Raw genomic sequence first — 21,901 nt, 5'->3', positions numbered from 1 at the left:
CCCATAATGGTTAGGTCCCCTGAACGCACAAAAACACACATGCATCCAAAGTACTCAAATCATTCACAAGTATTAGACATGAGATTGTAAAGCTTTACAGGCATCCAGGGAAATGAGTGTCTGCAGCCCCAAGCTGTGCTGCAGCTCATTGCATTAGTGCATTGCATACATTGGCGGAAGTAGCTCCCAAATGTAACCTCATGTGAGAGACTAAATCAACACTAATCCTCTCCAATTTTGACAAAACTGACTTATAACTGTTTATTAATGCTCAGCTGAGATTTAATCACTTACCAATTAGTGTGAAATTATTTATCTTTAAGTCAGCATATCATTATACAATCGACTACATAGAAAATAAGCTAATTATAAAAATATGTCCAAGAGTCCAAGAGCTGAAAATGCTTAATGTCCAGAAAATTTGACACAGAAGAAAAACAAGCTAACAAATGTTTACAATCAGGGTCAAACTTTCCCAATGAAATGTATTGATGTAGATGAAATGTTGCTTAAAGGATAATGACATATATCTAATATTAATGTTTTAGTGAAACTCTGGAGTTTTCTGAGGGTCAGAACTTTTGACAGTTGCTGTTTTAATTCAGCTTCTCTTCTTTAAAGGTCCTCTGATTCACTTGCACTCGTTACCCTCTCAGTGCTTAACAAACACATTTGCAAATTTCACTGAGGCTACTTGTGCTGTATAATCGGGAGTCAATGATTTATGCATGAAATGTAGCCAGAAATGCAGATACTGTACGTTCTTTTTGATCCTGTAGAACAATGATCATAGTAGCAACACAACTGCTCAACAACAAAAAGTGGCAATAAACCAACAATGCATACTAATGAGAAGGATTTCAAGGGTGTGCTATTGGATCCTAATAAACGCCTTGAAAGAGTCGTTTGTGCTTGGCATACAAAAATCCAAGAAAATGGAAGAATATGATTTAATTGCATTTGGTATTCATGCACATGAATCTACAGGTTTTTTTTATTTATATAAGTATTTGAGAGGATCCTTCATCACAGGCTGAGGAACAGCATTCACAGCTCTGTGTTTGAGTCCCATACATTCTTTGTACCAGGTGCTAATTTTGGAAATAAATCTGTGAATGACTCCTTATTTAACATCACTGTGTGTGTGCAGCAGGTAAACTGAAAACACACTTGTCTGTATTGCAGCCTGGTTGTCAGATCAGAAGCGTAGATTTAACAATATACAGCTCTGAAGAGGAGCTTTTTATTTATTTATTTTTTGTTTGTTCCAGGTCTCGAGTGGTTTTAGGATGATACCTTAGTCACAGCCTCCTCCTGTTACTGCAGCACGGCCACCGATCAGGGACCTCCAGGAGAGAAGCTTCGCTGCGCGATAGCCTCACGCTGCCCTCCAGCTCCCACTGGGAATAATCCTGCAACACCCCCACAGCGAGCCAGGAGGAGTGACAGCCTCGCTTTCCCACCGTCCAATACAGACAGCCATGATTCTGGAAGGCCCTCTGCTGCAGCTCAAATCAGGGATCAACTCACTGCTCGATGGCTAGACCTCGCCACGCAAAGAGCTGGGGGCCTTTCTGCTAAGGTACGACCCCCCCCCTTTCTCTCTGCACCTCAGGTCCTGCAAATCAACTCTGAGCCATTTTTGTTCTGGAATCATTTTGTCAAGTCAGGCAGCAGTCGGGTCTGATTAAAACTGAGTGGAACTGGTTTATGTAAATGAGGCTTTCACATGACATTCCCTGAGAATACTAGTGTATCTGCCTGTAAGTCAGATGTGGTTTTTATTGATGGTACCGCTCCTTTATTTTCTTAACCACAATACCTCCATGGCTGCGGTGCTTTTATTGTGGTACTGTCTCCCTCTCTCTCTCTCTGACAAGCCTTCAGTTCATTTTAGGGCACGCTGGATTTGATATTGAAACATTTATTAGGATACCAGGGTTCTCACCTTTGCTAATGAATTATTCATTAACTCCTAATGGTCTCTGGTTTTCTCCTGAGATTGCTCAATTGTGATCTTTTTTTTTTCTTTGATTTTGCATGTTTAGAAGAGGCACATTTCAATGAAAAATCAATTTCCTTCCATGGTCTGAGCTCTGTATGAGAGAGGCAGAACTAAAATGAGAATAGGCATCCTGCTAACAATGCTGGTTTAAGTCTGCTGTGTGGTTTTGCTGCAGCGACTCGGTCATGTCATTAAGCATTTGTCTCCACAGTCTAACTCGGTCTTGTTTTTCTTCATTGCAGTATCCCTCACTGCATAGTAGCACATGGATTTCAAGACTTCAAATGAAGAGGTTGGTGGGATTAAATCAATGTAACAATTGACCGTGATTACAGAAAGTGCCTCGACATTTTCAAGCGCTGGAAAACAGCATTAAACATTGCAGTATATCTGAAAGCCTGCGGCTGGAACAGCAGCATAGCACATACAGTAAATCTGAGCTCTCTCTACTTAATGTGAAGCTTCCATCCATTGTACGAATGACTGAATCAACAAGTAAACCTCTACAATGGAACACTATTGATGATGGCTTAGTCATGACTTTCTGAGCTCATTTTCTCCGATGTCAACAAGAAACGGTGATGATGCAGCTTGAACTGAAACATTCAATATGTCTACATTCTCATTGTGTGTAGAGTTTTGCTTCTATTCAAATAAGACAATATTCTTGTCTCTTAAGCTTTTCATCAGTGGCCGTCTTGTTCAGATGCTCATTTTTCAAAAAATGTTGGCGTTCCATTTTTTTCCACACACAACAAAAACAAAGGTGGACTCTTTTCTCTCTCTCTCTCTCTCTCTTTGGCCAGCCAGTTAGGGTACAACACAGGGCTGACAGGAAAGAGGCCATGTGTCACAGACTGTGTTATTCTCACATCTTAACAAGGGCGACTGCTAAAACTGCTGTTTCTCAAAGAGCCACTAGAGACATGCTCTAAGACTAAACCAACAGCTTTATTCAGATCCAAAACCTGTGTGAATAATAGCACATCATAGCAGTTGTTGTCTTGTTTATGTCCGCTGCTTCTTGCAGTCTTGTGCACAGTAAACATGTGCATGCTATCAGCTTGAAGATGATGCTGCAGGTAATTATGTTGCTGGTGGTGGGGGGTTGTCATCAATGAAGGATTGTCAATGAAACATAAATTAGCACAAGAGATGAGGCTAATTATGTACAATGCGAGCAAATACAGTTGGTCACACAATACTCAGTCACCTGAGACACTGCCTGACCCTGCTGATATACAACCACTACTACTGCCCTCGTTTTTGGCTCAGCTAATGACTCTCGCACAGACATGCATTACTTCAAATAATGTGAATTAATGTCTCCCTCATTTCATTCCTCATGATGCAGCCGCAGGCGGCGGCTGCTCGGTTGTTCACGTTCCTCATTATGGGTGAAAGATAATACCCTTTATAAACTGACTTTGATTCAAGTTTGACCTGCAGTTTTGAGAGATGCTCTATCTAAGAATAGCGGGCCGACATGAACGACTGTCTTGTTAACTGATGGGTGGCGTATCTCTGGGTGACAAGGATGCTGACACTGGTGGCTTTCTTCTATTAGCAGTCTTGTCAGGTGAAGGTGCTTCTTTTTTTTTTTTTTGGACCTTTTTAAGTCAAGGACAGGACAGGCATCACAATTAGCTGGGGAGGGGGAAGGATATGCAGGATGCAAATTTATGCAGATGAGCATGTTTTAAACGGATCATTGGAAACACACACAGAGTCCTCACGCTTTGCCTGTGAGAAACAAATTCAAATGTTGACCTCGATTTTAGCCACAGCTCCTTAATTTATCAGTAACTTCCTCAAGTTTAACTTACAAAAAGCTGCTTTTTAAAACTGTCGCTCATTACTCAAAGCCATAAATCAATTGTTTGTCTAAATGTGTGTTCATCACTCACGTACGGTTATTTGTTCTGTTCATAGTAAAGAAGAAATAATAGACCTCACTAAAACTCTGTCTCCTAATTTCCATGTTCATCCTGCAACGAGTATTCTCAATGACATTTCATTTCATGGCCAGTTAATTTAGTCATGGAGAGATGATGAATGATTTTATCTCTCTGACTGTTCGCAGACAAAGACTGGGATTTATTTGATGCAAGAAGGTAATGAGGAGCCGTTTAATATTCGACTACACTTGGCCAAAGATATTCTGACCATTCAGGAACAAGATGTCATCTGTGTGTCAGGAGAGCCTTTTTACTCAAGCGTAAGTAACCCAGTCATTGTCCTAATTATTGAATGCTGACCACTTCACAGAGCGTAGCAAACAGCACCAGGCAGCAATGAACCCACAGATCTAATGGCAAGTCTGCATCTCCTCCTCACAAATCAAACACAATCAATAACCAGTTTTGCATCTCAGTGTTTAACATTTAGGACTCACTTATTATCAACTTTTCCTTCACATTAATCAATATGAAGTTTCCTATTAAAAAACTATGGAGGCCATGACCTTTAACAAAATGCTATTAGTCAAATGTAGGCGTCAGTCCACAGTAACATCAGTACTATTCAATGCAAAGGGCAGTGGCATACTAACACAAGTTTAGTGTGGCAGGAGTCAAAGAAAGTCCTGGAATATACAGTGATTTGATTGTAGACTTTTGTCAGTCATCACAAAAAATAACATTAAACTTAAACAGTCATCCAAAAATAAGGAAAAGAATCCATAACGTCCAACAGAGAATGATGCTCTTTGTTTAAATGTTTGTTTAAATCAATGATTGCTGCAATTGTCACAGGCAGGTTGTTAAAACCTGTGGCTCCCCATTCTTACTGTGAAACACTTAATGTGATATTTAACCATCAGAGTGTGTATGATGGTAAATATGTGAACTGTGCCCCAGTATTTAATATACCTGTAAATGATCTTTAATCTTTGCGCATGTGAAAGAAAAGTTTCACTAATTAATTTGTTTTTGTGACTCTGTGTTTGTAATCAGTCATGTTGGCTGGCAGCACATGTACTGTTTATTGACGACACACCCAACACAGATGTAGAAGCTTATTTTTTCTACAGTGCTTAATTTCATCAACCCTTTTATAATTTAGCTCGGACAAAAGCTCCCATGAATCAGCATCAGTCTGAACTGGTCTCTTCTCGTCTGCAGGAGAGGACTGTAACGATCAGGAGACAGACGATTGGAGGGTTTGGTCTGAGCATCAAGGTAATTTAGATTCCCAGCTGATTAGGCTGCTCCACCTAGCTTCTATAAATTAAGTCTGAACGAATGTTATTGATCATCTCCTCATCAAAGTGGAACAACTATAGGGCCTGGAGTGTCTTGTTTCACTTGTGTGATACTGTTTAATTTGTGTATTTTTTAGGGTGGAGCAGAGCATAAAATCCCTGTTGTGATATCAAAAATATCAAAAGAACAAAAAGGTCAGTGTGTGACATATTCCTGCCATTTCTTTACTTTGTTTTGTTTTAACTAAAATAATTCTTTGGTTTGCAGCTGAGCTGTCTGGGCTGCTGTTCATTGGAGACGGCATCCTTCAGGTACAACATTTACACATTTCTGTATTATACTCTGCAAAAAGACACATTTAATAATGCATTATTAAATACCCCTAAAGGCAAATGTCCTTTATTTTTATATATATATGTATGTGTATATGTATGGCAGCCAAATAAATGAACTCTCCGCCCTCTCCACTCTGTCAGCTCATGCATTGCAGAAGAAAAGGCAAAGGCACTCTTGTGTTCATGGCAACTGTGGACTCTTGTTTACAGCGCAGATGCCATAACAGTTATTGTGCTTTGCCTCATTAATCATTTTGAAGATAGAGCTACAGTGATATGATGCCAGCAGTATTATTTAGGGTAACCGTGTTACTGTTGTTTTCTAGATAAATGGAATAAACGTCAGAAGCTATCGCCACGAGGAAGTGGTAAGCTGTCAGCTCATATCTCACAGTGTCTTACACCGCATCGTCTCTTTTAACAGCTTATCTTGTCGCACTTTATGATTTGTATCTTTTTGACATGTTAAGACTTTTTTTCTGTTTTTATTCCTTCTTATTCCTTGTGCATAAAACGAGCAGTCTGTTTAAATCCCTTATCTTGGATTGCCATTCTTAGCAAGACATTGTCATACCATGTTTCATCACAGCAAGCAATCAGCAGAAAAAAACTCAGTGCTTGCACTAAAAATATTCCCTTTTTTTAACTTTGCAGGTCCAGGTTTTGAGGAATGCTGGTGAAGAAGTGACTCTCACTGTCTCTTTCTTAAAGAAGACACCTGCCTTCCTAAAGCTGCCCCTATGTGAGGACTGCACATGTAAGAACACCTCTCACACGCTTAGATCGAAGTATTTAAACACTATTGTAATTAAACAGGAGTATTTTTAGCTTTCTGTCATGAATTGGTTGGCCTGGAAACAATAAACTTGAGCCACGTAGAGAAAAATCATATTTTTGACTTTTTTTTTTTTTTTGGTTAAGCGCTAAAATAAAGATGCTACTTTGCTAAAACCCAAAGGAAAGAACGCGTCTCACGGCTCCACAAAAGATCCTCAGCTGAAAGAATTGACATTGCTCATTGTGGTGCAATTGATTGCTCTTGCATGGGAAAGCTTTAGCCCGTCATCAGACATGAAAGCTTTTATAAAATCCTTTCATATGCGTATATAGGCCAGGTTGACTGGCCATCCAGCCAGTCAGTTGAATACAAATTGGCACAGAGCCGGAGCCAACAGTGGAGCAGAACAAAGTAACACACTTTTGTTGATGGCTGTGATTCACTGCAGTTGGAAACCTTGCAATAGATGGAGGTGTCGCTCTGAGTTTGGAGCTTTTATTGCCTTTTTGTGTGTGTGTGTGTTTTTTTCAGGCATCCCCAGTGACCAGAGTAGTGGAACCTCCTCCCCTCTGTGTGATAGCGGCCTACACTTGAACTACCATCCAAACAATACGGTACTTTCTCATTTGCCTTGTCTTTGACTGACGGACTCTGTAACTGCCCTCATGTCACCGTGCAGCAACGCTTCCATTGCCAGAAGGTTGTTTCCATGCAACTGTCACAGCTGGCTGATAACAGGGAGGCTCTATCTTTATCTGTTGAGCAGAGTGAATCAGCTTTAATCTGTAGCTTGTGCTCGCTCAGTCTGCCCGCTCATCTGCAGCAACAGCAACAGCAGCTGCAGCGGCGGTGGCGGTGGCAGCAGGAGTCTTGACATGTAAACGAGGTGGGGAAATGAGCAGCTCTTTTAAATTGTGTTTCACACTTCCACAGGATACGCTGTCCTGCTCGTCCTGGCCCACATCCCCGGGGCTTCGCTGGGAAAAGAGATGGGTGGACCTGCGCCTTATTCCTCTGCTACACTCCCGCCTGTCACAGTACATCCCCGGCTCTGACGTCTGCAGGTGAGCTGTGGGACTTCATCTTGAAGTGTCACCAGCATAGCTAGTTTTTTTCCTTTAGGTGGATGGTTGTGCTGAGATCTCTTACTTTTTAAATGCTTGGGGATTTTCAAGTGGAGCACACTGCCATGCTCTGTCTATAAATAGGCCATACAGTATATGCTTTTTTTTCTAGTTGTGGATAATATACCTGTAGACCCAGGGAGCTTTCACTTAGAACGTTCTTATTTGTACAGTTTATGATAGTTGGTTTTGCCTGGTTAGAAAGCTGTTAGGAAAACCTTGTTGATAAACAGCATAGTGCGTCAACTCACCAGGTAGTTTGTTGACCCTGTCAATGTATGTGTGACCTTTGTGCTGCTTTTTGTTTACTCAAAAACACCCACAACAAACACACTTGGGTAGGTTTATACCCTTTCACCAGCAATTTTAGAAGGCACACTTCTCCCTTCTGCCTCAAGCTTCTCCTCCATTGCAGTGATGAGTCCCACCTCTTCAAAAATAGAACTTGTTGTCTGAAAAGCAGCTACAGCGAGCTATCTGCATGCTGAAAAACTGGCACAAAGCAGGGACCCCACTGCATTACTCAAGCCTGAAGTTCTATCTATCTGCTGTTTGTGAACCACATAGAAATGGATCTAATAATCAGCATTTATATGCAATTAAATATTTATGCCTGACAAACAATGATAATCAATAGCAGCTTAGACTGACTTTGGAGGTTTTGTGGTGTTTCTTCTCTGTTTTTGTTATGTCAATTAAAAATGAAAAGCAATCCCACAACAATTATGCCACAATGATGCAGGCTGCCCCATCCTTGACCTGCATCTACCTGTTTGTCACAGGCAGTTAATTTGCAGCATAATAATGCTTGTAATCAGTCAGCACTTTTACTTGCTCTTGGGCAATTTCATCTTATGAGCTACACTACAGAAGAAGATAAATGAGGTAAATATAGTACTAGGAAGCCGTAAAATGTAGACTGGCTCTCAGTCACCTGTGTTATTTTCCACATGGGTTTTGGAGATGCATAGTGACAAATATTAAAAATGAGCGATCAATAAGTTACTCCTAAAAAAAAGGAACCAGAAATATAATGCAACAATTCATCATTTTCCCCCCTGAGGTACTGAGGTCTGCTACTATTGTACTAATGTAGTGAATAGTGGCTGCTTGACGTAATAAGCCATTAAGCTGTCAATAAATGCATTTTCATTTTTTGCTACGCTGTAGATGATAGAAGCAGTAATCTTGTGGATTGGACATTAATGGACCGCACTTGTGGTTTTGGCCTGTTTTAACTCATTAACTGAAAATTGTACAGGATACATTTTTATCAGAATCAGAAATACTTTATTGATCCCAGAGGGAAAATGTTTACATTCCTGATGCTCAGAGTGTGATCAGAAAATATAACAGGCTAGAAATATAAAATAAGGAACATTTTAATCATATCTATATTAAATGTAGCTTTGCTACAGTTTGTTATAGTAAACATTTACCACTTCCTGCCTTATACTTGATGCATTTTATGCAAGTTTGACATTATGTTCAGTTTCACCTGGACATTTCATCTAGAATGTTGATTCATTCATTCATTAAACACTTTGTCATCTTGGAAGTGACGCTGAGGAGAGTGGCACTACAGTATGGTCGTAAAATAACAGCATTGATTGACAGGAGATGTTAATGAAGATTCTCAGTCATCCAGGTCATTTTCATTCAGAAGGTTGAAGCGAGGCATCTGGACTTGTAGAGTTCTCTTGAAGACGTTTCGCTGCTCCTCTGAGCATTTACATTCTACAAGTCCAGTTGCTTTGCTTCAACCTTCTGAATGATTGAGAGGAGGAAAAAAAAATCACTTTCCATGTCAGAAGTGTTTATTCAAGGTGCTCAGTTGTTTAAGATTCACAGTTTATTCTGCCCGTCACAGTAACAATGTCTGGCTAATTACATATTGCAGACGCAGCCTTTGCAAATCGTTGCTTTTGACATAAAACACAAATCAATATCCTCCTGAAAGATGGGAAATCAAAATGTAAACTCATTCCCTGACCTTTTTCTTTTTCTGTTTTCTATCAGGAAAAATGCTTTCCAGGTCATAGCTGTGGATGGAGTTTGCAGCGGAGTGATACAGTTTCCTGCCGCTGAAGACTGCTTGGACTGGCTTCAGGCAATAGCGAGCAACATTTCCGGTCTCACCAAGCACAATGTGAGTAAGAAACAATAACCACCCCCAGTCTAAAGTACTAAAGGTCCCTTTGAAAGCATCACTTCATTAAGTACTGTAGAAACAGTACAGTCTTATTTCTAAGAGCCTAAGATTCCAATTACAGTAATCACACTGTATGACAAGTGTTCCCTTTAGCCAATCATATGCCCTTCTAATATCTGTATCTAATATCACATTGAAATGAGGCAGCAAGAAACAAAGAAATAATGATGTCTTATTGTGAACTCTGCTGCGGATGATGTAGAAAAGTTTCTATGTGTCTAGATGAGTGATGATGCTCAGCAGGGGTGTCAAATACAAACACCACTAACAAGCTTCGTTTTCTCTCCTGGTTCATACAAAGTCGGAGGGAAAGTGCCTCATTTTGTCCCATTTAGCTGCACATTTAGCTGTATTTTCTTCTGTTTCTGTGCTGTAAACTAAACTAAAAATAGGATTCAAGCCGGACTCTACAAAGATACAAGCTTACAGTCGCGTTGCCTATCTGCATGACATGGGTATGGCATGGAGTGAGCAGCAGAGAAAACAGGGATTTGTAATTATCATGTGTCCCTTGGCATGGCTGAGTGTGTGTGTGAGAGAGAGTGAGTGAGTGATGGCTGTGTGTGAGAGTCTCGGGGGGGAATAATGGAGCCCTGGTTAATTGGAGTGGACGAAGTGAGGGACGTACTAAACATAACACTGATGACTCACTGCCAGAATGGCTTCAACAATTGAGAATATATTTCTCACTCTGGCCTTGGCATTCACTGAGGTGTGTGAATGAGCTGGTAATCTTGATGAATGTAGGATGCACAGACTTCTGCTGGATGAGCAGTTTGAATCTGAAGATATATATTATTGTTTCATTAATTTTTAAAAATGGTATCATCTTTTATTCCCCTTTGATTTTTGACTATGCTACACTGTACAGGCACTTCTTTCAGCTTTAGATTGATTGATTTGCATCCAGATATCCTTTCAGAAATGAGAAATAATAGAAATGAATGAAAGATGAAAGGAAGACTGGAACTGTCTCCACACTTCTTCAGTCACGCTGTCTTCCTTGTAAGGTTTGGGGCTGAGCTGAGCTTTATTTCAATCCTGCTTCATGTGTCATTTCTACATATTTTGGATTTTATTTGTCAGTTTGCAACATTAAATTATACACAAGAATTAGGGTAAAGGTCAGGTTAGACGTTTCTTCATTGAGACAGCATGGTGTGAAATTAGATGTAGAAATGTATTAAAAATACAAATTGGCACCAGACCCCTTAAAATCCAGCACGACTCACAAACTGATTTTAAGTATTTTATGTTTTCTGGTTGGCACTGAGTATGACTGAAGCAGAATGTTAGAACATGTGTAGTTCTTCTTGGTATAAAATCTAATATCGGACTGATATAAGGGTCTTAAAACATTATTTTTAAAAAATACAAAAAGCAAAATGAATACAATTTATCCTAAGAAGATCATGCAGCAAAAGATCATTAGATCATCAGATCATCGCATCAGATCGTTCAAATAAGAGGCCGAACAAAGTATGTAATGTATCAAATGTGGATGGAGAGCATAATGTTAAATCCATCTAACAGATGTGGATGTGGTTTATTTCTTATGTTTACTTGTTTTTGTTTTGAATTACCTTGCCTTGTTGCTTCATTTTTACATGATGTGCTTCTGTAGCTCTATTCTCCAAAATCAATAACCCTGCAGGGACAAATACACTAATTTATTGATTGTTTGATTGATTGAACAGCAGCCAGTGTTGCACAAAGCTTGAAAAAATTTTTATTTAGTTATTTTTTTAAGCAGTCAATTTTTAAACTTTTTTATAGCTCAGATGGGAGGAAGAAGACCTTATAAATGAGACAAAGAATAGCACAAACCCCTAACGATCAATTAAAATGACAGCCCCATGAAGAGTAAGGTCATTTTTTATGTGCACAGAGGTGCCACTCCTTGTTTTCCTGTCACACATCCGTCTGTTGTCAAAAATTGAATCATTTCTGTGAGCAGTGATGGAAATCCACTCTGTGACGTTCAGGTCTGCTGACTGGAGAGGCCGTCCCACTGTTCATGAAACCCCTCTTGAATTTATTTAGCGGTGCATTTGAAGGTATCATTGAGAGGAGTATGAAAACATTATGAAAAGAAGTGTTTGCTCCATTGCTCCTAACGACTCCCACCAGTCAGCTGCACAGCAGAGCAGCAGATACTGTAGGCTGAAGTCTTCTTGCCGTCTCCCTTCCAAATGTGATTCTGAATCAAATCAGATGTATGAATTAAGTTAAAGTGTGACTCATTCCAATGACTCATTAGTTCTTTGTTTAGCGGTCTGCTCGCTGCATCAGGTTATGCGTCTGTGGGCCTCGACCTTGAATAGAAAAGAAAGTGGTTTCTTTTATCACAGCTCTGCTTTTTTTCCAGCTTCTTAAAGCTCAGACTGAACTCTTTCTGCTGAGACTCAGAGGCTCAGAGGTCCTGATTTAATTCTGTGGCAGTTTTTAAAGCTGCTCTTCAGTGGCATTAACAGCTCCACTGTTTGACTGTCGTCTGCGAGCTTTGGTCTGAAATCAGTGTTCATCTCTGATTATGATGTTTCTGCATCTTTGATTAATGTTGTAATGAATTTTCAGACCACTCGCATCAAATTTTAAATCAGCCTGATTCTGGCTGGCTTTTTGTCACTTGCTTATCTCAATCAGTCAAGTTTGCCTGGCAAAAGAAAAAAAATGGTGAAATCATTTAAGTTGAAGCTGTTTCCTTCAACAGGACCAGCAGTGAAAACACTGTAAAACTGTGATGAATTACCTTTCTGGTAGAGCCTCTGCAGCACTTTTCCACCTCTGAGTCACCTTCAAACTCCAGTCAAAGATTTGTATTTTTAGATTTAAAGGTGTACAATTTGTGTAAAACTTTTTGGCCTGCACTCTTCAACCTCTCCCAGTTAGGGTAAGGATAGACCTGCAGCCCAAACAGAGTCGTTGCTCCTATATATATTCAAACCCAGCTCACACTTTTTGACAGTTTTCTGGCTGTTTCCTCCCCTGAAAGTAAACATTTGTTGTTTTTTTCCCCTCTGGACCCAAACTTCAGTAACATTTTTCTGTAAGCTGCTGCAACTTGTTCTGGCCTCTATAGGAGGACGGATCGGGACTGGATGGCTTAATTTGGCGTCAAGCTCCTAAGAAAGAGTTATATTGATAGTGTAGTGTGGATTAGGAGCGAGTGATACCTGCGACCTGAGCAGAATGTTTTAATTTGAAGCCTGACTGCTCTCTTAGTAGTTCCCCTTGCTTTTATTACCACAGAGAGAATGGATTTTTTTAAATGGATTTTTTAGGAAGAGCCTCGGGTCCTTGTGGAAATGACTCTATCTATCTCATTCTGAAATTTGCATGCATTGAATAAATGAAGTAGCTCTAACTATCTTCCTTCAGTGCACTGGTTAAGCATGGATATTATAATTTATGATCTTGGAGAGGGTGTCACTGTGTGTTTTGTCATCTGATCGTTAGCAGCAGAGTTATTGACGTTCTCGTTAAATTCAACAGGTGAAGAAGATAAACCGAAATTTTCCAGTTAACCAGCAGGTAAGATGTTTTTCTGTGATCCCGTCTGTCTTGTCTGTGTGACCTAATTTTATATATTTTATCTTTTATCAGAGGTAAATCTAACCAGGTCAGTCAGTCAGAGAAAGGACGGAGTCTTCTATTTCCAGCTATTGCAACACAAAGACAGGGTTTGCGTCATTAAAGTGCGTCCACTGAGAGATGATCAGAAAACAACTTGAGTGCCTTCAGTCAGTTAACTCAAAATGTCATCTTTCAGTCTAAAAAACGGGGACTAAACGCCACAAGGAGCTCTCTTCCTGTTTTATTTACTCATGTTTCTGTGTTTTAAAAAACAAGCGAATACACTTGACAATTCATTTAAGAAATTAAACACCGTGAGACGCCTCTGTGCCAAATCTTTCACTCGCTTGTTTCCCATCAGAAAATCTCCAAACTAACATTTTACTTGCAATCAAACTCTGACTTTAATGAGCGGTGATGCTGTGATACACTTGATGTGTGAAATTACGTCTTTGCGGCAGAAGCTTTCTTTCTCCATGTCTCCCTGTTGTGAATACTAACATTTTGCTTTGCAGTGGGCAACATGACAGAATAGGCTTTGACACATTTAAAGACTGATTTTCTCAACATGCCCAAACAAATTACACAAATTAAACACTTGATTATTATAACAGTGTAGTTCTGCGGGATGAAGGAAATAATGGCTTGAACACATAAATCTTCATGATGCGTTCAATCACTTGTTTGTATCCATGTAAATCTCTGACATTTAAACAATAAATTGACTGGAAAACTATATTTTTAATGCATATATAATGCATTAACTGCACCTATAGTGTTTGTGGATGCTTTGCAGGAGTTGTTAAACATTAATTAAAACTTAAAAATGTCCTTTTATCTGCTCAAAACTACAATACAGCGCGTTAGGAACCATTTATTAATTGTTCATAGGCTGCTTTGAAATGCTAAATAGGACACCTTTTATAGTGTGGCAGCTGCATCTTAAATACCTCTGAATACAGCATTTCAAATCAGTGGAAGGACTACTGGATTTATTCTTCTCTGTAGTTTTCTGTGATGAGGGGACTGATTGATAACCCTGAATGGCAGTGTCAGTATCACTCTAATGTTTGTATGTCACATATAAAGTCAACAGCTTGTTAGCTTAGCATAGCGCTGGGATCGAAAACGGTGGCAAGAAAAGCATTTCAAAAATCTGTCCTGCATGTGTAAAGCTCACTGATTAACAGTGCACATTTTAATCTGTGCAGAACACAGTACAAAAACAACAAATCAGTAACTAATTTGCTGATGAGGGTTACATGTTGGACTATTTCTTGCAGGACCAGTAACTTCCTGGAGTCTTTTCTGGTTGCCTGGCAACTGGTGCTGACCAAGAAAAAGCCCAGCAACATCACACCACATCAACAACACTGGCTTCTTATCCTCCCAGTTTATATAATTGATTGTTTTTACAGGCAGTGACTGATAACTTTCAGTTCATTACAACTAGGATGACAATCTTTTCCAATTAAAAACATTTATTTGGATGTATTATTGCAATAATAAAGTCTTAGATTAATCAGTTAATCAAACTTAATTTGCTGCACAGATGACATGCTGAGAATGAGGCAGAGGAAGTGTGGAGTGTAACAGAATGGAATAAAAACATTTTAAAATGTAGAGATAAAACAAGGTGACAGTGAAAAAACAGAATAAATTAAAGATAAAATCTTTTTAATCTAATTAAAATCATTGGCTCTCTGTAAAGACATGAGATGTAAAAAAAATATGTATAACTTTTTTTGAGAGAGAAAATAAATCGTATTTTATATGATGTTTGAGGTGGTGTGTGTGTGTGTGTGTGAGGCGGTTATCTTCATGTCTGCTGTTCTTCCCCCTCTGGTAGATCATCTATATGGGCTGGGTCGACGAGAAGGAGCAGGACTCCGTTCAGGATCGAATGTACTCACCAAAGTTCCTCGCTTTAAGGGGTTCCTCACTCTTCAAGTTTTCCGCCCCTCCTGTAAGTTTCTGATTGATCTGCACTGATCTTAAAACAAATGATCCTTTATAGTGTCAAACTTTTGTGTTTGAATTGATGCCATTCAGCTCCACAGGGGGGCATTTTTCATTGGATGCTAATGTGTTGTTGAGGGAGAAAAAGCTTTCCTGTTATAAAAAAAGAAGGAAGCTGCTCACTCATAATCATTTGTGCTGCATTGATCTTCCACTTGATTGATGGTGATCATTAAATCTGTTTACATTCTGCCAGCCACTTAGGTGATTATGACAAGAGGGATAAGCTGTCGATGGCACTGGAGATGGGAAAAGATTGATAGATAACTGAAATTGCCTGCTCGACGTGAACGTGCAGATATAAATGGAAAATGCTAATGTGAGTGACTGGATGGTGGAATAGAGGGGTCTGTGTGTTCAGGAGTCATGACCAGCTTCTTTATTATTCAACACTAGTTACCTGTCATGAATATAATTGAAATTAACAGCCATTCATCAGTACCTGAGGCCCTCAACAGTTATCGCTTAGCGACAGGTATGTAAAGCTCCTATTATCCAGCATGTAGGATATTTAAAGGGAAATGTGGCGTTTCTCTTTATAAAAAGACTTAACAGAATAAGCAATTTCAGAAGAGAATACATGTGCATGTGTGCTACATCAGCTGCAAAATTCAGCAGAGACTGAATATAAAAACTGTCATGACATGTTGAATATTAAGGTGCATAGAACAGTAGACAGTGTTGCAGTTCCTGTGTTACTGGATGTAAACATGTCAGTATGTGCGGGGTACAGTCCATTGCTACAGACTCCTGTCAGCTGTTGAGGAGGGAAAGAAAGAAATAAAGAAAGAGTTTCTGAGTCTGGTGGTCCTGCACTTCACACTCCTGTACCTCTGGCCCGAGGGGAGGAGAGTGAACAGACTTGATGGGGGGTGGGTGGGGTGGACATCTGCACTGGTAGATGCACAGAGTCCACAGGAGAGCTGCCTCCATCATCATGGAAAATGATTGAATCTTGCAGTTTTTCAGCTATTCTTAAATAAAGTAATATTCTGAACAACCAACTGGAAAATGATTGAAAATTGACAAACCCTGAACTCTTTTAGAGCTGCGAGCTCTTACATTATCAACCTGGCAAACCAAAACCTGATTCAATGGATGTTGATTCTCCTACCCCATTGAGGTAAATGGTGCCTGTATTAGGTTGTTATACAGGAAAGTTGGAAACTTATCCTTTCCTAAAAGGTCTTGACGGAACAGAGTTTCTCCAAGAACATAACATCAAAAACCGCCGTTATAAGTTGAGCCAAGCTGCACAGTTTCTGTAGAGCTTATTTACATGGCACAACATATTCATCTGTTTTTTATTTATTATCCACCTGTTCTTAAACATGCATGCTGTTTTACTTGGAACATCCTGTGCTTTTTTTTCCCAACCTAACATCTTATGTGACATTTTCAGGTGACGACATGGGACTGGACCAGAGCAGAGAAAAGCTTTACAGTGTATGAAATCATGTGCAAGATTTTAAAGGTATGGCAGACATTTTTTTATATTGTATTCCCTGAGCCTTTAGAGAAGCATCTCTCCCAGTGGATACACAGAGAGAATATAAAGCAGCAGACAGAATCAGTGGAAGGCACTTATATAACTCACTTATTTATTTGCATGTGTGCTTCCTGAGTCCCACACACACACTCAAGGTTCACATTGTTATTCTTGGCAGGTGCAAGGTCACTTAAAATTTCACTGTCAGGGTTTATCTGCAATTCATTCACTTAGAAGTTCATTATGGTTAACTTCATTCATACAGATTCATATATATATATATATATATATATATATATAAAGTTGACCTCACTGTATTTTTACACTGCACTGTTTTTATAGCTGTTAATGTTGGGTAATAAGCAGTGGGACGCCCTGCACATCCATACCTGATCAGTACAACAGTGTGTCAGAGCCTGAGGGTAGCAATAATATATCAATATTTGACAATGCAAGTGAATGGCCCTCAGCAGCTGCTCATTTTTATTATTATACTATATTTTGCACTATTTGTTTTTTGTAAGAATTAATTTTTTATTAGTAAATGTAATTGTTACTAATAAAACTTGATTTTATTTTATTGAATGCACCATAGCATAGCTTCTGTTCTGTGTTTCTTTTAGGACAACGACCTTTTGGATAAGAGGAAGCATTGCTTCAGTGTCCAGACCGAGACCGGGGAGGACATGTTCTTCAGCGTGGAGCTGGAGTGCGAGCTGCTGATCTGGGAAAAGGCTTTTCAGATGGCCACCTTCCTGGAGGTGGAGAGGATACAGGTCTGAACGTGCAGGGAATCGTGATGGTTTTAATCTAGCGCGTGGTTCCGGCTCAGTTGTTTTAGTACAGAGATTGATAATGCTCATGTGACATTTCGCAGTGTAGAGCAAAAAAGAGGCTGTTGTGTTCTCATGTACGTTCTTGTGGGTAACATCTTGTTCTCCTGTTCTGCAGTGTAAAACGTACGCCTGCATCATGGAGAGCCACCTTATGGGACTTACAGTTGACTTCAGCATGGGCTTTGTGTGCTTTGATGCTGCTTCAAAGGTGAGAGTTGGACAATCCTTTATCATCACTAAAAATACGGAAAACAGATCCTCTCAGTGGGAGTTTTCAGACAACACTATTGTCCACAGTACGAAGAATCTAATCACAACGCCTCAGCTTTCTCTCTTCTTTTTTTATAACTTATTCTGCCTTGTGTGCTTTTTGGGAGCATGAGCACATTTGTTTTGACGGCACACACACACTCACCCAACTCAGACCTCTCACTTCTGCCTGCAGTTCATTTTGGCCTTTCCCCAAGCCTGAGAGCCGTGCAGGCGACTCCTCTGGTGCACATTATGTGGACGAGCAGGACACAAGCGCTGCCATATTGTTCTCTAAGATTTTTTTGGCCCTAGTTTCTGCTATGTGAAGCAACAATGTCCTCCCAGGGATGATAAAAAATCTTGCCAGAGTATTGTTTATAGAGAGACATGCACAAAACACAATCCATATGTAAACTGCAATTGCTGACAATACACACGGTGGGATTACTCCATAATTAAAAGCTGCTATTGGCAACTTTCAGACACCATGTAGTGTTAGTTTCAGTCGGAGGAAGCACAAATACAACTCTGTTCGACAAGCAGAGCTGTAATCTGCTGGCTAAGAACACAGAAAGATACTCCAGCATGTCTCTGGTTTTATTTTAGAAGGCAGGGATCCCACATGAGCGGCCCCCTACAGAATAAAGTTATGTATCTTGCACAATTATTTAAAATATTAAAACTCATAGTGAGCTGGTAGTTATAAAATATGTAAAGAAAAACACTTATACATGAAATTTGAGCCAGTGCGTAGAGACACATCTTCTAGTCAGAAGATCTGACACCAAAACACTTTGCATTGAGAAGACCTGCAAACAACACCAAACTAATCTGTAAGGCTGTAGAAAATAAGCTTTAATTCATGTAGTTGCAGTGTTGTAGAATAACAGAATAAATATAAGATGTAGCATTCTTTAGTCAGACATTTTTTAATCAGAAATATGTTTATTGATTTCGACAAAGAGACAAAGAGACCATCAAAGCAACCATTAGCTGCCTCTGGAGCACCGCCTGATGCCTTGTGATGAGCTGGAAGTTGGGTTGTATGGAGATTTTGACCAGATAAGGAGGATATTCTATTAGGAATAAAAGGTGTAATGAAATGGATAGGACTAGCATTTAAAAGTCCGAGAGCAGAAAAAATGAGTTCAATTTAGACGTATGGAAGTAATTAATAAAAGGGCCCCATATCTTCTCAAATTTCACTTCCGACATGTAAATGGAGTACTGGATCTTTTCAAGACTAAGACACGACATAAGATCCCCCAACCATTGAGCATGAGTGGGCGGGACAGCACCTTTCCACCTCTTTAGTCAGCACAGCTAAGCAGATCCAGCCAAGAAAAAACATGTGAAAACATTAATAATGTGTAATATATTTCTGTCCAGTAGAATTAATGCTAATACAAACACAGTTTTCAGTAGAACTTACTTGTGTGTAAACTTGTAAAAAATGTATACAAAGTTGTGTGTTTGCTGTGATGTTTGTCATATCAGTTACTCAGTCTGATGTAATATAAATGTCTCTTTAAAAGAAACACTATACCGATATACATTTATGGGGAAGTCTAGCTGAGAAGTCTGAAAGGATCAGACTCACTGTGCAGCTTTTGTTTATTCTGCAGCACTAATTGAATCATTGAAGCGCTGCTATTTCAGGTGAAATTGCCGCGGTTGTTTAAATTTCCCAATGGCAAAAATAACACATTTATATCTCACAACAATCCCGCCTGTCTGGCTGATCTGCTGACGTGCCCCATTTCTCGCTGGATCCATGTGGATTTTAACATGAATTATTCATGAAACAGTGACACAAGAAAGAATCCGCAAATTAGATTGGAGTAAATAAAGATATATAGTCGTATTTTTCTTTTCAAGTTACTCTGATATTATCCTTCATTCCAGGCAGTGCTGTGGAGATACAAGTTCTCCCAACTAAAAGGATCATCGGATGACGGGAAGAGCAAAATCAAGTTTTTATTCCAAAATCAAGACTCTAAATCCATTGAAGCAAAGGTAATTAAATCTGAGACATGTTTAAGTCTGCATGTTAAACTGCAACACGGCTATAGAAATGATCTCCTCCTGTGCTGACTTTCAGGAGCTGGAGTTCTCAAACCTCTTCGCCGTGCTTCACTGTATTCACGCGTTCTTTGCTGCCAAAGTTGCTTGTCTGGACCCGATGTTTGTGGAGAGCCAAGGCACGGCAACGACCACGGGGATTCCTTCACTTTCTAGCCTCTCCTGTAATTCACAGACACCTAAACTCAAGTACGCCACTTGACAGGCGCTGATTCCCCCAGATGCCTTCTCAAGAGACGCTGCACTGAAATCATCATGAAACGTGGCCTAAAGTGGTGGACGGGAGGAGTTCAAACTGTGACACCGGCGGAGTTTTAAAGAAACCTCCTTTTTGTGAGTGAATGATTGTTGACATCTCTGAGGATTTCTTGAATGAACTGTGGACCTAAATAATCACCAAAAGACTCGACAGACACATGACCTGTGATTACAAAATGCTTTGAAGTGATCTTGTCTTTTCTCAGACATCCTAAAAATCAACACATCACTAAAGAAATGCAGTCCTTTTTTGTAATTTTATTGAAAATTAAACTAATTTCACCCTTTTCCCCCACGTCAGATGGAAAAGTTTGGACACTGGATATGAAGACGTTTGTGTTTCTTTGATTATACGCCTTTGCAGGTGAAAACCTTTCATCGAATTGCAGTATTTTCACTGAAGTTAAACACCCATCAGGTCATTAAATACCAAATTGTTTTAATTTTGACTAAATGTAATTATGTGGGTGTTTTCTGGCAGCACTGATGGATAAAGCTAGATTGATTCTTATTTTGTTTTTATTTTAACTCAGTGACAGCTGTACGAAAGTTTTTACTGTATGGATGAAGAAGGATACTTTGGTTCACACCATCAACAAAAAAAAAACATCTCTCTTAACATGATTAGAAACTCCTTCCATAATGTTTATAGCATTTTCCCCCAAACTTGATTATGTAAATATACACTGATATTCAAATGAATTCACAATATTATGAATTACAGTGATTACGTGAGGGGATTATCTGTAGGGATTATGGCATTTGTTAATTTGATGTGCACCTGAGAGATGATTTATAGCTAGGTAGCTCATAACTGTGTGCTCTCTCCATCGTTCACTCTATGGACCGGTTTAGAAAAATTAAAATCAGCTATGGTGTATTTTTGGAATATTTTATCTTCATGTTGACTTTAGCTTGTAAATAAAATAAAGACTTTAAACACTGGGAGGATATAAAAATATGTAGCATCATGGCCTCCCCCCTCAAAACAACAAAAAATATGTTCAAGATACCCCTTCAAATCTGCACTGAATGGTTTATAAATGCCGCAGAGTGACGACTAAACTATCAAATTCAAAATGTGTTCAGGTCAATTAACGCAATTAGTCACACTCTTACCTTCCATTAACAAAGAGGAGTCCCAACAGATGAGGCCCGCTGTGGGTAAGTAAACTGGAGAGGATGGTAAATGAGATGACAGTGAAGTGCTCGGTGCTGGTGTGAGTGTCTGATGGAAACTAATGGTGGTCTATGCAAAGAAAGTCTGAGTGATGTGTTTCTGTGCTTTAAATCTATCTCGGTCGCAGACGCCCTTATAACAAAGGATCTACAGAGGGACGTTAGTTTTATTTTTTGCAGATGTTTTATTAACAAATATGCTGTGTAATTAATTAATAAATGAGAACTTTTATATCATGGCTCAGTTGTGGTCTGATGTTTTTTTCACTTGGATTTATCATGAGAAATGAAGTTTTTAAGATATTATCTGTTATATACTACAAGTACAGCAGCTTCTTATATTCAAAGGGAATATTTATCTGACATTCATGTGCTCATTTGTTCACTTCATGATTTTACTTTGGTGTGGTCATGTGAAAGAACACAACAACAACACTATACACAGAATATTTATTCTTCTGCTCTAGTATTTAAAAGAAAAGAAAGATTTTTTTAATAGTTTTTAATTAAGTTTGATTTAAAACAAATAATACAGCCTTTGGAGTGATTTGAA

General features: G+C 39.2%; 1 protein-coding gene across 1 annotated transcript; it reads left to right on the top strand.

The window, feature by feature from the left end:
• Nucleotides 1-1,480: 1,480 nt before the first annotated feature.
• sntg1 (syntrophin, gamma 1) lies at nucleotides 1,481-20,161 on the top strand. Its single transcript, XM_028427801.1, has 18 exons — nucleotides 1,481-1,582; nucleotides 2,248-2,297; nucleotides 4,089-4,223; nucleotides 5,128-5,184; nucleotides 5,345-5,402; nucleotides 5,476-5,519; nucleotides 5,870-5,911; nucleotides 6,198-6,300; nucleotides 6,853-6,935; nucleotides 7,255-7,385; nucleotides 9,465-9,594; nucleotides 13,153-13,191; nucleotides 15,083-15,199; nucleotides 16,655-16,726; nucleotides 17,365-17,517; nucleotides 17,693-17,785; nucleotides 19,735-19,845; nucleotides 19,931-20,161. Exons 2-18 carry the CDS (start codon nucleotides 2,271-2,273, stop codon nucleotides 20,111-20,113), a joined length of 1,578 nt encoding a protein of 525 aa, XP_028283602.1. The 5' UTR covers nucleotides 1,481-1,582; nucleotides 2,248-2,270; the 3' UTR covers nucleotides 20,114-20,161.
• Nucleotides 20,162-21,901: the final 1,740 nt, after the last annotated feature.

The sequence above is a fragment of the Parambassis ranga genome, chromosome 17 (genome assembly GCF_900634625.1).
Source record: "Parambassis ranga chromosome 17, fParRan2.1, whole genome shotgun sequence".
Lineage (NCBI taxonomy): Eukaryota > Metazoa > Chordata > Actinopteri > Ambassidae > Parambassis > Parambassis ranga.
Note: the sequence above shows the minus strand (reverse complement) of the source record. Positions and strands in the feature narration are given on the sequence as shown.